This window comes from Talpa europaea (assembly GCF_964194135.1).
Source record: "Talpa europaea genome assembly, chromosome: 14".
Lineage (NCBI taxonomy): Eukaryota > Metazoa > Chordata > Mammalia > Eulipotyphla > Talpidae > Talpa > Talpa europaea.
Window position 1 is genome coordinate 22,693,934 of NC_140082.1, and position 17,286 is coordinate 22,711,219.

Below are 17,286 nucleotides of genomic sequence, written 5' to 3' on the forward strand. Positions count from 1 at the left end.
TTGGCATGGCTTGGTCCTGCTGATATTCTTGTAGACGTTAACAGCATATATTAACTAATACTGTTACTCTATCATATTAAAAACAAAAATAGTTAGGCCCCCCCCGGGTGGCACAGGGATTAAATTCTCAGCACTTTCAAGCTATCGCCAGCCACTGCAGCATGAGTTTGATCCCCGGCCGGGGAGCTGATCCACATATGGCACAGCAGACCTCTCCTGTCTGGTGCACTGCTCCCCTAAGCAGTGTATTTCAGCAGATCTGCCTAGTTTCTGCTCCTCACTCTGTCTCTGGTGAATCCTCTCACCTCCCACATCTCTGGCCTACACCCAGGTTCTTGAATGCATAAATTAAATCTTTAAAAAAAAAAAACAAAAAATATAGGGCCTCCCCGGTGGCGCAGCGGTTGAGTGCTGGGTTGCGAAGCTGCCCGCGGCCTCTGCAGCGCCGGTTCAATCCCCGGCTGCTCCCCGGCCACCGGAGGAGGGTCCCACATGGCGCGCAGACCTCTCCTGCCGCCCGCTGCTCCCCTCAGCAGTGTACTTCGGTCCTTCTGCCTGCTCTGCTCCCCGCTCTGGCTCTGGTGAATTCTCTCACCCTCCCGCGCTTCTGACTGTACCCAGTGCTTGTATAAATAAATAAATGAATCTTAAAAAAAAAAAAAACAAAAAATATAAACAAGTAATACATCTGATTGAAGGAATTTGTAGAAGGCTAAATTTGTTTTTGGCAAAATGTAGTTTCCAGTTTCAACAAAATAAATGTATCAAAGCTCTTCTGGGCTTCCTTTACTACAAAATACAGGTGAAGTGTAACTTGCATTTAAGCATACACATTACATTATACTAATGTGAGGAAAAATCTTTTAAGAAAAATCTTTTAATTTTAAGAGGTGGTGACTGATCCACCAACTTTTAAAACTGGAACATACTACCTCATCAATGTCAAGAGTTTTCACATGAATATATCTGTACATATTTTTATATTTAAAATTTTCCTCTTAACATATGAAATCATACATTTGTTGTATTATACTTCCTTAACGTTTCTTTATCATTAAAGTCACCTTGAATAAAATGAATGTGAATCACTTAAAAGTAAATGTGAAAGGATAATGCATTACATGAGATTATTCCAGTATTTTTTAAAGTTGATACTTACGGGCCTCCCCTGGTGGCGCAGTGGTTGAGCGCTGGGCTGCAAAGCTGCCCGCAGCCTCTGCAGCGCCAGTTCGATCCCCGGCCACTAGAGAGGGTCCCACATGGCGTGACAGACCTCTCCTGCTGCATCCGCTGCTCCCCTCAGCAGTGTATTTCGATCCATCTGCCTGTTCTGTTCCCCACTCTGGCTCTGGTGGATTCTTTCACCTTCCCACGCTTCTGACTGTACCCAGTGCTTGTATAAATAAATAAATAAATCTTTCAAAATAAATAAATAAATAAATAAATAAAGTTGATACTTACTATTAGAAGTCAGGATTCCAAATATCATATTAGCATTTCTTTTGACAATTTTGTCTTCATGGGTGAGCAGTTTAGTTAAAGGTTCCACAGCTCCAAGTTCAAGGAGGGTTGCTTTATTTTCCTCACCTGATATAACAGATAAATTAAAATCATACATGGGCACCAATCTCATCAAATTTTTTTTGTGCCATTGCAATTTCTTATTTGCCTTTCACATGCCTTTCACATTATTTGCTTCCACTCAAAATAAACTTTAGGGCCCAGGCATCCAGGACATTTGCTGCTCTCCTTCTTTTGTTTTGAAAGCTGCTTTCTCTCCTCACTCAGTTCCTTAGCTCACAGTTTTTCAGAGGGGTCTCTCTAACCACACTATCTAGTGTTAACTCCATATTCCAGTTGATCCCATCCCTCTTTACCCTACTTTATTTTCTTCATCCACTTTCTGACCTCCACGCTTTGTTTGCCTACTCTGTTGAAACTTAACTTTGCATGAGGACAGATACCCAGTCTGTTCTGTGCTCTCCTAGCCTCAGTGTCCAGCACAGTGCCTGCCATTCATGCAATGGCAACAGCAGTTGCATAACTGCATAACTAATTTTAATAATTAACACACATAGGCCCACTTTAATTTCAAGAGTTTGTGATGGAGTTTGGGGGCTCACTTTTCAACACTGTGATTACATACGCTATGATGTTATGCAAGGTGTGCCTTGCATGCACAGAAGTGAACCACCAGGTAACTTGTGGATGTAGGCACAGAGGTCCCAGAAACAGAGATTAGTTAGGGTCGGAGTCCAGTCTAACTGTAGAAGCAGTGTCCACATCGTAATGATTCAAATATCATTCTATCATTCAAATATCAAATATCAAAGTTTGGAATAATATGTAAGTCCTGGTTAACTTAAGTTTTCAATTTCAGAAAATACTTCATGTATAAAAAAAATAAAAACACTTAAAAAGAGTTTTATATTTCACAGAAAATTCTTGCCTTACTATTTTTTTAACCTCATGTCATATAAAAAGAGATGATCAGATACATAGACAGTCTGATGACATATGACTTTGCTATAAGATTGAATGGGAATTATGCTCCCTTCGCTGCATAATCTGATGTCTCTGAAAATTGACCTAGAATTCTACACAACCAACACATGAGTCTTCCTTTTAGAAGCACTTTGTTTTTTATCTAGAATTGCAGTGATGACCGGAGTGACTTAGCAAGGTATTTTACCGTTTGCTAGATGATTGATTTGTTTTTCGCTCATTCAAGCCCCAGAACAATGTTTGAAGTATCATTCATTTAAAATCAAATATCTGGGCTTCCCCTGGTGGCGCAGTAGTTGAGCGCTGGGCTGTGAAGCTGCCCGCAGCCTCTGCAGCGCCAGTTCGATCCCAGGCCACAGGGCGAGGGTCCCACATCGCGCACAGTGTACTTCTTCGTCAGTCTGCCTGTTCTGCTCCCTGCTCTGGCTCTGGTGAATTCTCTCACCCTCCCACGCTTCTGACTGTACCCACTGCTTGTATAAATAAATAAATAAACAAACAAACATAAATAAAAGAATAAACAAAATAAAATATCTCCTCTCTTAATTTAAATGTTTTCTTAAAAATATAAAATTACCCTAAACATCTTCCAAATAGTCTCAATTAAAATGTTATACAATAGAATCTAATTTTATCACCATTTGGAATAAACAGAACAAATAAACCTGTCAATCTAATCATTTATAATTTTCAACAACCTTTATTTATTTATTTATTTATTTTTAAATAGATGCTTTCCTTTTTTTAAAAGATTTATTTATTTATTTATACAAGCACTAGGTTACAGTCAGAAGCGGGGGAGTGAGAGAATTCACCAGAGCCAGAAACAGAACAGGCAGAGTGACGAAATACACTGCTGAGGGGAGCAGTAGGCGGCAGGAGAGGTCTGCGTGCCATGTGGGACCCTCGCTGGCCGCCAGGGATCAAACCGGCGCTGCAGAGGCTGTGGGCAGTTTCGCAGCCCAGCGCTCAACCCCTGTGCCACCAGGGGAGGCCCAAAACCTTTATTTTTACAACAGTTATAGCTTTACACAAAAATCATAAAGATAGTACATAGAGTTCCTGCATACCCAACACCCAGTTTCCCCTAGTATTTTACATTAGCAGGCACATTTGTTAAAATATTTGTACCAACATTGATACATTATTTTGAAAGTCCAAAATGTATTCAGATTTTTAGTTTTTGTCTAATGTCTTTCAATGTCCCAGGATCCTATCCAGGTCACCTGTGACACTAAGCCATCATGTATTCTTAGCATCTTAGTTAGAATTTCTTTAACTTTTCTTAATTTGGTAACTATGAGTGTTTTGAGGATTACTGGTTAGGTATTAATACAATTTTTTTTATATCACAATAAGATTAGGGTTATGCAGGTTTTTGGGAAAATAACAATAAAGTATAATTTTCATTCTATCATGTCAGGGACAGCATATATTATTGCCATGACTGTCACTACTGATGTTGACTGCAATCACCTACTTGGGGTAGTATTTGTCAGGTTTCTCCACTGTATGCTTACTCTTTTTTCCCTGTTTCTATGTTGTACTCTTGGAAATAAGTCACTGTGCATTGCCCAAACCTAAAGAATAGGAAGTTATATTCTGTCTCCTTGAAGTACTGACATATCATTTGGAATTCTTTTGCATGGGAGACTTGTCTTTTCTCCCCATCTATTTGCTTACACAAACTTTTTAAATATTAGTATATCCATGGATAAAATTTTCTACTTTGAGGTTATAATCTAATATTTTGTTATTTTGTTACTCAAATTGTTCTAGCTTTGACTATTGTGAGTTCGTCAACTCCTATGACACAATTTTTTAAACTACAAGAAAACCTTCAAAACGACTATTATTTTATCCAGTGACTAAATTATTCCTTAAGATGAAGTTAGGCACTTAGGGAGATACAGCCCTGTCAGATAGTACATTATGACAGTCTGGTTGTCAGAAAGAATTCTTTTGACAGGAATTAAGATAAAGATTAGGGAGAAAAGTGCCCATTTTGTAGTAAATATTTTAAGACATTAATGAAATACATAAACTGAAAAATCCAAACCTTTTAAAGCAAATCTATAAATTGCTTCACATGCTTTTGCCAAAATTTCTTCCTCTGGAGAATTAAGCATTAACACCACAGTTGCTACATTTTTGCTTTCAATTGTTAATGGATCAAACTGAAATGCAGAAAGAAAAAAAATCAGGTTCATATTTGAGCTTTAAAAATCACATAAAAAATGATATAGAAGAAAACATAATCTTAGCAAAATAAGGTGGTCACTGCCCATTGAGTGCATTGTAAGGTTTTTATTTTTTAAAGTATCTTTTTTAAAATATCACTGACATAGACCGTTGTTAACATTGGTGGCTGTGGAACTCCTGGAATCTGGCATGAAGAGCAAAGAATTTGAAACACCTAGTCTCAACTTAATCATATGGAATCAAACAAGTCCTTTAAGCTGCTAGAATTGCAGTTTTCCTTTCTATACAATGGGCTTAATATACCTATCTCAAAGCATTACAGGGAGCATTGAAGAACACATATAACGCTTAGCAGATTGTCTGGCAAATAATATATAGTCATTAAACAACTTATGTGACTGTAATTCTTAGTAATTACATAAGAATCCCTGAGTACCTGTATCAGATTTCCTATAGTCTAAATAATCAGTGCCTGCTTTCCAACCACTATATTCTTTCTGGAATAGCAGGAACTACCTGTGTAAATCAACTGAAAGACAACATTATGTGCCAAAATATAAAATAAAAATAACAGCATGATTCAAAATATCAAATTGGATAAATTCTGGAATGGGGAAATTACAATGTAGTATAAAGAAAATGTATAGGACTCTAAGAAAACCTATTGCCCTGAGATCTTGGGGATTCATGTGGTTGAAATGAGCAATAACAACCAAGTGATTGGGGGTTATATCAGTTACACATGTAACTGACTCACTGTCCTTAATCTGAAAGATGAGGGTATTGTATTTTTGCTTTTGATATCTTATAATATAAAGTTCCAAGATCCTATGAAATACAAAAACATATATCAAAGACAATTTATGTTGTATGAGGAAGAAGTACATGGAGAAAGTTTCCTAAAAGTGGTAGAATATTAAATATTTTTAAAGAATGAATAAAATGAGGTAAGTTGAAATAAGGAGGAAGGATATTCAAATGGGGGGAATAACGCTAAGAAGGTTTGATATGGAAATGAACGTTGTATTTCTGAAGGATGAAACAGGAGCTTGATTAAATAGAAAATATATAATAGGAAGCAAAAATAATATTGAATAACAAGGCAAGGGAAGGTGTCAGAAAATTACATAGATCTTTTCGTTCCAACTCTTGTAAAACAATAAAATTCAAAGTGAAAAGGGTATGGCTCTAAAAATTTATATCTGTCTATGTTATTATTCACATTTGAAAAAGACATGCATATCACCAAACGCTTTTCTTTCTGTCTCATATTTTTAAAAGTAGATGAAAGACTATCAAAAAAACACTTTGCAAAAAAATGTTTTTTTATTGGAAATATTTAAGAAGAAAATCACCACTACTTGACAGAAAAGTTTATGTTCTCAAGCAATTACAAACCTCCCCTTTTTACAAATTTCACTTATAATTGTACAAATGACTTTTCATAGACTCTGAAGAGGTATACCTTGGATAATAAATTCCAAGTTACTTTAAATTGTGGTATATACTGTTTTGACAGACTAGGATTTAAAAATGCAGAAAAGCCATTAGATACTTGAATACCAATCTATCAGTTTCATTACATGAAGTCAGAGTAGGGGAAAGGTGGCTGAACCCTTGGGAAAGGCAGTATCAAGGACCATTGGTGACTGGTACATACGTCCCTGGCTGCCACCAAGGCTGTTGTGAAAAGACAGCTAGAGTTTTGCTAAGCTAGGATTAGAATTGTTTCTCAAACCCTTGATTGTGGCTCCTAAGGATTGAAAAACAGAGGACAATATCTACAAAACATTATAAAATTACAGCAGTATTCTAGGACAGATATACTTATTATTTAACAGTCCTTTAATTCTAAATTTGATCAGAAAATGTTTGTCATCATGCACTGAAATCATGAGTACAGTTTCTAGTAATAACATGTTAATAATGCTATTTTGCAGCAAAAAGAGGTAATACAAAACTAGAATTCAATTAAAAAACTAAGATAATTTGGGATGTTTTAGTACTATGTCCAAATGTGAGCAGTCAGACTACAGAAACACCATCAAAGACCAAAATGATCACCTCCACAAAGCTTTCCTAGACCTGGGCAGAGGGATGCCTTTGTTCCCAACTATGGAAGAAGAATTATATATAAGTAGTTACTTAGAGTGTGTGTGCGCAGGGGGGTATGGAGGAAGGGATTCCCATAAATTTACTGAGTACTACCTTTAATACCAGGCACTGAGAACTTTATATGCTATTTTAATTCATACAACAAGCAAAATGAGCCGAACAATACAAATCCTATTTTAGAGATTAAGAAAAACTGAAACAGCTTGGACAAATTTGGTAGCTCCAACACCACAAGTCTGTAAGAGGCAGAGCTGTGACCAAGCTCACAGTGTAACCACCATGGTCCAGAGCTCTCAGGGAGATTCCAACAGTCGGCTCAAGTTCCTTCAAGCTGTACAGCCCTTGAGTCTGTTGACTATACTTATCGGTCCCCACTAACATTTATGTGATGAAAACATGCCACATGTCTGTTTCAAAATAATTTTCTGAAATGAAAATTTTCCAAGGTCATGTTCTATTTCTGTGTTGTGGGGAAGGCATTACTTAAGCCTCTGGCAGAGATAAAGATGATGAGCCCAGAGATCTGGAAAACACAGGACTTCTAATGTCCAACTGGTCATCTTCAGACACCATTATATACATCTAATATTATAGCATGACTTCCAGTATTTTTGAAAACTCATTTGGATAATTAACACTAATGAGGGAATGGCAAATGTAAATGTATTTAAGAGAATAATCAAAACTATTTATTCATTGACACAGCTTATAAACATGCCATCCAGAGTGGAAACACTAATAATTACTCCCTAACTGTGCTAATTCTGTGATAGCAATGCTGTAAATGTGTTTATATAACGTTAGATTTTTCTGAGTAATGTTACCATTACTCAGACTTTGGACTTCTGCCACCATACACTTATGGACACACTGGTACATGCCAAACTGTTTGAACAATTTATTTTTAAAACCAGTTGTTAATGTGCGACTAGCATTCAAATCAGAAACTTACCACATCCTTATAAGTAGGTTCTGCTTCCTTCTTTATCTTTTTACCCATTTTGGAAAGAGGAGCAATCAGCAGTTAAAGTGTCCTTTGTATATTACATATGTACAAGTTTCTCAGCTACCTGTGTCCTCAAGAGGAAATTAATTTGTTCCCTTAAAGTTTACCTAGAAATATACAGTAAGAAAATATGTAGAGTTTATTGCATATGTACAAATATATTACCTACATCCCTATTTCAAACTATGATTTGTTCAAGCTTCCAAAGAGGAAATACGTTAGTTTGAAAAGATGAAAATGTCAGTAACATAATGTTTACTTACATAATAGAAATAGTTTATAGGTCATTTACATAAAGCTTGGGAGACTGCAAGATCTGCAAAAAAAATTTTTTTTTTACAAAGGGTGGGATTATTGTCTTCTTTCTTACACTGATCTATCCCAAACCCCTAGAACAGTGCCTAGTACACAGCAGGCATCAATATTTGTAAAAGTCATTGTCTCTGTACATGAGAGTTAATGATTTTCTGTAGTTAGTATCCAAGATCTACCGATACCACATTAACATTTGTCATTTCCCCAGATAACAAATACTCTTTTCTAATATAATCCACAGCTCAGTGAAAATGTAATTGGGAACCTGAAAAGATATATTCTCAGGAAACTGAAGTCTTCTAGCAAGACTCTCTTCCACCTGTCCAAAAGTCAAAGGAGGAATATACACTGTTGATTTACCAGGGCAGGAACTCCATCTGGGTACAGAGAACCTTCCAAGATGTTGCTGACTCTATCAGAATAACCCCAAGAATCTTAAGTTTTCTCTAATGAGAGTCTGGGGGTTATGTTTGGCATTAAGGCAATCTCAGATGATATATTCTAGTCTCAAGGAATTACTTAGTCTCAAGAAAAATCTTGGAAAGTAGAAAATCATTGAAGAGACTCTGCACGGCCAGGGTTAATTTGGATGTTCTGTTAAGGAACAAAAGCAACTCCTAGCAGGAGAGAGGCATACCAGAATTTATCACATACTTTTAAAATCCACATGCTCATAATCAGTCACAGGGACTGCCAAAAGGCATCAATTCTAGGTCACCATCTTCAGGTGAGTTAAATTTCAAGATCTTTGAGGGACCAGGCAAGCTCACTCTGTGTTGCACTACTTCACACTATATCAAATATGTTAAAATGCACCCACACCCCTCATTAAATATGATTTTAACCATAATTTTTTTTAAATTTTCCAATCAAAATTACCTAGCAATCAGAACAAGCATCTGGGAAATCCTCCAAAGTGAGCAAATTATTTTCAAGTGTAATGAAATTTTAATATTAATAAAAACATTGAATCATTCGATTTTATTTTCATATTTTGAATTTTTTTTTCAAATCTAAAACATTGTAAATAGGTGCTTGAAAAGCACAGACCCTAGGACTTGTTCCTGTAATGTTTCAGGCAGACACACAGAAACTATTTGGGACAAATGAAAATCTATTATTTGATTAATATCTAGGGACCAAAGAGATTTTATAGCACCTTATAAGCAGTTCCAAGATATGATAGCCTTTGTAAATATGATATGATTTATCATATGATATGATTTACAAAGGAATTCTTAATGAACAATATTCGGAGGCTGTAAATTACACCTGGGTAGAGCTGCTTTAAACCATCTGATTTTCACTGAGAAACTTATTTCAGGAGAGTTGTTTTGAGTAATTGTGTAGTGTCAATTATAGAGGCTGGAAAAGCCTAAACTTAGAGGATTATAGTGATGGAGCTGGTCACAAGCACTGCTATACAAAACTAGTTTATATTTTTATTACCATTTTTATTATCCTATATCAAGTATAGGATAATAGGGGAGAAAGTTTACAGCTGACATAAGTGAGAGTCAATGAGCCTCAAAAATGACCCTAAGGGTTAAAAAAAACTTTCTCCTTAAAATGAATATTCAAACTATATTCATAGTTTGAAATAGGGATGTAGGTCAACTAAATGAACTCACATTATTCTTTGAATATTTGTTTTCTCTTACAGCAGCAGGCATGTCAACTTAAGAAGATCTCTACAATTTTTTGAAGCAACTAACCCAGTTTGCCTTGACTATTTTACACCTGCCTGTTGATTTTTTTTATTGTGCTCAAATATAAATAAAATTGACCTTTTAATCTGTTCCTGTGTCCACATATATGGGGAATTTATTATGGAAAATTTGGAAAGCAGAGAAGGGTACATCAAATAAAATAAAAATCAACCAGAAATCAGTTCAGGGAAATCAGCAATACTTTGAAAAAATTCTATGTGTTTTCTAGAGATATTTTACCATCCCATCTGGATCTCTATCCTTCATACTCAACTTCCCATTTTTTACTACATTTTTAAAGTAATGGACTAGTTCATGAAATCTCAGTCTCCATTCACTGCTCCAAACACCTCCCATGGATCAGCATATCATGTCATTTAAAACCCTCTATTTAGGGCCTCCCCGGTGGCGCAGCGGTTGAGCGCTGGGTTGCGAAGCTGCCCGCAGGCACTGCAGCGACGGTTCGATTCCCGGCTGCTCCCCGGCCACTGGAGGAGGGTCCCACCTGGTGCGCAGACCCCTCCTGCTGCCCGCTGCTCCCCTCAGCAGTGTACTTCGGTCCTTCTGCCTGCTCTGCTCCCCACTCTGGCTCTGGTGAATTCTCTCACCCTCCCGTGCTTCTGACTGTACCCAGTGCTTGTATAAATAAATAAATAAATCTTAAAAAAATATATTAAAAAAAAAACAAAACCCCCCCCCCAAAAAAAATAAAACCCTCTATTTAGCTAGTCAGTCTCCTGTTGTTGAGCATGTTTACAATTTTTTGGAATCATGACACACTTTTTGTCATGAATTTATTGGTAACTTGGATTTCTTTGTGAACTTTCAGCTACTATATACATATTTTTTTAATGTTTTCTAATGGGGATAACTTTTGAGAAGACTTAAAGGAGAGGAGGGCTAGAACAAGTGGGAACCCACTTCTTGAATTACTCAGTTGATATAATAGACGCTCTGAGACTCAGATCCCCTCTGGAGGTCTCAAATAAGAGGTGGCCCATAAAAATTCAGTTGTACAAAAAAAAATAAAGCCTTTCTCTTTAAATGAAACTAGGTATACTGCCACCTTTCTATAATGTCAAGCATTCCCAGAAAGGTCCATAAAGAATCACTGCTTTCTACATATCAAATGGATTTGTATATAATTTTGTTGGAATATGCTTTCAAAACTGCATAATTATATTGAAACTATATTGTTTACTACATTTTCCACTAAAATGGCCTATAGGTTATATAAGACAAACTTCTATGGGCCTAACTAAAATAAACAAACAAAAAAATAGACTTCCAGGACGCTTATGAGACCCACCCTGACCCCTGTCTTAACACTGTGAACTGACAACCACTAATAATGGGTTCCTTCCCTGAGTTGCCCTAGAGATTCCCATCCGCGGGGCACGGGTTTTGCTAGGGCCTCTACCCTGGGCCTCTCCAAACCGCGTGGATAGACAGTCTGCCTTTACCTGCCAGAAGGTGCAGCCAAGCAACCGCTCCGCAGAACTCACAAAGTGCACCTCAACTGCCCGAGCCAGGTTCCCAGTCCACTGTTGTCCCTGGTTGCTACGCAACACAAGTCCGCACCTGCGCATAACGCGGGGTGCGCGCTTCCAAGGAGCGCACTTAGAGCCGCTCCAGAAGAGCTTGCTTAGTGGGCACTTTGGGGAAACAGCAGTGTGCATCTTCAGTTCTCTGAGCCTTGTGCTTTGGGGCCGGTTAGACACTGCGAAGCCTCCTATTCCTAGTTGCTGGTCAATCCACTTGAACACAATCAGCTGACACCGCAGCTTCAGCAGAGGACTGGCTGTGGAGTCTCACGTTGTGATGCTACTGCTGGCCTCAGCAACAGTCTCTGTGCAAATGACTTCCAAATCGCCACTTCCTGCCCAGATTCCCCTAAGCTGCCCCCTGCCTTGCCAACTTTCTATGCACCAGGGTGTCCAGTCTGTTCTCACAGAATTTATCATTTCCCTTCAAAGCACTACTTCTCTCCTTTCTGCCAATCCCCCAGCTCCAATCATTTTGTCCCCTATTTATTCCTTCTCTTAAATTCTTACTGACACTCCAGTCCAGGTCTTCACTTCTAACTTTCTGATGATTTTGGTTTCTCTCTTTGGTTCTTTCAGCATAACACAGACAGAACTTTCCAGAAATTATTGCTCTAGTTACTTCTCTCTCTTCAAACTTCGGCAGCTTCCTAAATAAGTCAAAATCACTTCACCTGGTATTTGAATCTCTCTGTCCCATCCCCATTCTATCTGTGTAGCACTTGCCTGGTGACGTGCAAGTGTAAGAGGAACAATGAGGCACAACTTCAGCTTTCCAGACTCTACCCCCGAGGAGGAGCTGATGGGAAACAGGGGCAGATCTGCAGTTTTGGCAGTTAAGTTGCTATAGTTTTGGCAATTGTTGTTGGCCTGGGACTTTGGTACTTAAGCTACCGGTGAGGATGGTTGTCTTTGGAGAAGCCACCAGCTTGCCAAGTGTGTCTTTTGCTTGGACCTCTGGCTCTACTTACCAGGACGCTAGCAGGGAAAGGAAAGACAACATTTGACCACCTACTAGCCATAAGTATGCACTCTCCCCTCCTCTACTCTCCTTCCCCCTTTCCTTCTTCTTCCTTCTTCATTTTCTCACTCCTTTTGTAAGTAAATCTTCTGTTATTGTTTCTCCCAGTATGTCTGCTTTTTGGTCTAGGGTGAGGACTACCAACCAAACCATCCCTGTTCCCCTGGGTTTGTTGTGTTTTGTAAGTTGTGCAATTCCCAGCATATGCTTTCATTTCCACTTATTCATCCTAGTTCAAATGCCATCTCATAAAATACTCTTTGATTGACTTTAGCAAAACACATCTCTCTTGAATGACCCTCACACTGAAGTAGTTGGCATAAGGTCACTCCACTAATAAATGGTAGAGTCAGAACTTAGAGTGAGGTCAGCTTGACTCTTAAAATAATATTCTGAATCAATGTATCATGCTAGTCCACCCTAAAGATATAATGTTATAAGAAATTACAAATAATTTATGAAATAATTAAAACTCATGTTTTAGGTTTTCACATACTTAGTTTTTTCTATACATGTCTATTGTGGGGAGGGGTCCAATTCATTTTCCAATATACAGTAGGATGGTGTTGGCAAATGTTGATAGTAGTTTGACCATTACCATAATGAAGACAAACATTGCCATCATCCAATTTCATTCATGTCTTTTTGAATTTAAACCTCTTTCTCTGTTCCACTTGGAACTTGTGATATCATTTTGCTTCTTGAATTTCTTATTAATGGATCCACTCAACTTGTTGCCTTTTTAATCTGGCTTCTTTAATTTAGCACAGTGCTTTTGAGATTTGCCCATTACAATGCATGTGCCCATTACAATAGCTTGTCTCTCTGTTGCTGAGCAGTAGTGCACTGCCATGGATCTATGAATATAACATCCATCCATTGGTTGATGGACGTTTGGGTTCTTTCCAGTTTTGGACTGTTATAAATAAATATGCTATAAACATTTATACATGGGGTTTTGTGTGAACATATGTTTCTCCTTCCTTTGGAAAATACCCAAGAATGGAATTTCTGGGTCATATGCCATGTGTATATTTGATGTTATGAGAACTTGCCAAACTGCTTTTCAAAGGAGCTATGCTATATTTTCATTCCCACCAGCAATGACTGAGAGATCCAGTTGCTTCATATGTTCTACAACACTTGATATTGTCAGTCCTTTTAATTTTAGCCATTCTAGGAGTGGTATCTTCTGGTTTAAATTTTCATTTCCTTCATGACTAATGATGATAAACTCATATTTATTTATGTACTTGTTTGCCATTTCTATATCTTCTTTTTGTTAAGTATATATTCAAATATTTTCCTACTTTTAACTGTCTTACTATGACATTGAGTTGTAAGACTTCTCCCTATATTCTGGCTACAAGTCAGTTATCATCTACATAATTTGGAAATATTTTCTTTCCAGGTTTATTATGGAGGAAAATGAAATTTGCAGACCATTACCTAGCTAACAACATGGTTGCTAATTGCTATTGGATTGGTCACTGTTTGAATTCAGTGAAGCTTTGAATTCAACACATACAATAAATTATAAATGTACAGATCCAGTCTGTGGTTACAAGAAATAAGATTATCACTGTGTGACAGTTATAGGCTAGTTTGGTCTCTGGCTATGGCATTCACTAAGATCTTAAGTCTCTAATCCTGTCATTTTTCTGTCTCTGAATAACTAAGTACAATCAAAAGTAATTCCCCCATCCCATACCCCATAGTCCTTTTGTCCACCACACTGTGGGATAGCAGTAGCTATTCTGTGTGTCAAACCTGTCTCCATTAGTTACTTCTGTGTGTCTCCATTAGTTACTGCAGTATCCAATAAGATCCTTTTAAAATAAGCAGATCTTCACTGTTTTCAAGTTCAACCAGGTCAAACAACCAGTCCCAGATTTACGTCTTTAATCTTCTAAGGTCAACAACCACATCTGGTTGCAATCACTGTGTCACTTGAAATTCGATTGCAGGGAACTGGAGACTTATAGCATCGTTGTGAGAGGTCAAGCAACTGACACGAGGCTAAACTTTCAGAATTATTTACAATCACCAAAACATGGCAATTACCTATGACATGTTCATCAAGAAATGCACAGATAGGGCCTCCCTGGTGGCACAAGGGGTTAAGCACAGCACTACGAAGCAATCCACAGCCTCTGCAGTGCAAGTTCGATCCCTGGCCAGCTGGCCAGGGAGAAACCCACATGGCGCAGCAGACCTCTCCTGTCTCACCTGCTGCTCCCCTCAGCAGTGTATTTCAGTCAGTCGGCCTGTTCTGTTTCCCACTCTGTCTCTGGTGGATCCTCTCACCACCACCCCCATATCTCTGGCCTGTACCCTAGCAATTGTATGCATAAATAAATAAATCTTTTTTTTAAAAAAAAGAAATGCACAGATAAAGAAAACATGCACATTTATTCAGCCATAAAAACGATGAAATCCTGCTTTTTGTGACAACAAGAATGGACTTTGAGAGCATTATGCTAAGTGAAATGAGTGAGAGAATGACTACTATACAGTCTCACATGTGTAGTCTAAAATAACTAAACTTAAAGAATAGAATAGTAGTTGCTATGGACTGAGGGATCAGGGTAAATAGGGAAGAAGCACTGGTCAAAGGGTACAGACTTTCAGTTATAAGATGAATAAGTTCTAGTGATCTACGGTGCAGCATATGACTACAGTGAGTAACACATAGTACACTTATGTTGCTCTGAGAGTACTGCTTTAACATTCTCATCATAATAGAAACAACAACAACATGGTAATTAGTGATATTAGGTGAGGGATATCTTGACTAGCCTTATTGTGGTAATCATTTCATACTACATATTGCATCAAATCCTCACACTTTACACCTTAAACTTGTTCAATGTAACATGCCAATTATATCTCAGTAACGTTCAGGAGAAAAACATACTGCAGAAATGATCAAACAAGAAAGCCAAGAAATGAAAAAGTGTAAGTCACTTTCATGCAGAATAATGAGGATTATATGAAGTAAGTATTTATATTTGCCATTAATTCTTTTCCTGTTTAGCCTTATATTTTTGTCTTGGAAAAGTTAATCAAGTGAAACAATAATGCCTAGTAAATCAGACCAGCTCCAAGCCACAAACTTACATTTTAAAAAGAAAAACATTTGAACTTGTTAAAGCACCTGCAAACTCAAAAAACATGAAATTATTTTATATAATCATAATTATACCTGTATCTGATACTTCATAGCTGAAGTCAAGTCACACAAACCATTGCAGCATAATCCATCAGCCTACATAAAAAATGACCTATTTTTGAGATCATCAATATGAAGTAATAGACACAAGGTTACTTTAAAAAAAAGCACTAGTAGTAGATACATTATGCCTTATGAGATGACATAGAGATCACACTAATCTAGAAGACAGTTAAATCAGAAAATAATTGATGAATCAACAGGTATTACAAAGTGTTCCTGTGAACAGACCTGATTAGACAACTCAAAGAAAAATGATTTGGAAAACCATTTGATCTGCAAAGAGGTACAAAAGCAAAGTTCTTGAGATAAGATATTTAAAGTGCTAAACAAATATGTTAAAGCAAGTAAGATATATTTGGAATAATGCTTAAATGTGTGTGTTAATGTTTTCATTGTAGGTTAAAGTGTTAACATTAAAAAAAAAGCTGTTCCTAAAACCCTATCTGTGAAAGAACTGGGTTTTGTTTGTTTGTTTTATTGAGATAATGTTGATTTACTTTGTTGTTTGTATTTTGGAAGCATAGAACACCCGTCCCCCACCTTCCAGTTATGTTACTGTGGCTCTCCTGCCACCACATGATCTACGGTCCAGGGCCATAGTCCATTGTGCCCCCTCCCATCTTGTGCTTGTCTCTCCCCCTTACTCCCTGAAAGAGTTGTTTTAATCACAAAGAAATGTTGGTGTAAAGATTTTTTCCATGTGTTCTACATTAAATGATAGTCTTAAATCAGTGAATCCAAGCCATTGAAATTAGACTGTTTATAGCTTTATGCAAGAATTAAGATCAGGAAAAGTACTCTGTGCTTGTTTATACCAAAGAGAATGGCCAAGAAAAAATTTTCTTGAGTTTCTGAGCTAAAAGAAGAACTGACATTTGTGTGCGTGTAAATGATTCTCACTTTGCATATTTGAAAGTTGGTTTGTTGGATTAAAAAAAATCTAATATTTTGAGCATCTTAATGAACAGGATCTAATATTGGAAGGACCACATGAAATATTTGTACTGACAACATTAATGGATTCAAAGAAAGAATACTGATGAAATCCTTATTCAGAAAACATTTCAAAAGATTCAAAAATCCATTCATTATCATAAAACATTTCAATGGTGCATTTGTCAAGAGAAATAGAGTTTTTATATTTCAAAAATGATAAGCCTATGAAGTAACATTTTAATCAAATTTAATAAATGACAAGAAAGCAGTTTTCATTCAATGAAAAAAAATTATAATCTGCTATTTACTATCTCTACATAGTTTCTGACACAAATGACGATGAATGGATCTGATCAGGAATTACATATAGCAGTTTTGAGATATAAATGGGTGTGTATATGTTGTATATATGCGCATAAAATATTTGCAAAGTCAATGTTTTCACTTAAAAATATAAGCCTATTTTATTACAAATTTTGTATTTACCATAGTGCTATAGTTTTTCTTTCCTTTATTAAAAAAATATGTAATCTGAAGAAAATGTGATCTTTTTTTTTCCAAGTCCCAATGTTGACTCCTCCCAAATCACTTCCAGTTCATCTCTGTGGGATTTACAAATATTGTCATTTTCTGTATATGCCATGATGTAGAAAAGTTAGATCTAAAGACCTGGTGACCATTAGAAGTTCTGCATTAGA

General features: G+C 37.0%; 1 protein-coding gene across 1 annotated transcript in view; it reads right to left on the bottom strand.

The window, feature by feature from the left end:
- Positions 1-7,822, bottom strand: part of LOC311184352 (armadillo repeat-containing protein 3-like) — a gene marked incomplete at both ends in the record, with an annotated part of 33,630 nt that extends 25,808 nt beyond the window's left edge. Inside the window, 3 exons of the mRNA XM_084254289.1 lie at positions 1,462-1,587; positions 4,565-4,682; positions 7,775-7,822. Of these exons, the coding sequence (XP_084110415.1) occupies positions 1,462-1,587; positions 4,565-4,682; positions 7,775-7,822 (292 nt within the window). The remainder of the gene's footprint in view (positions 1-1,461; positions 1,588-4,564; positions 4,683-7,774) is intronic.
- Between the last annotated feature and the right edge of the window lie 9,464 nt (positions 7,823-17,286).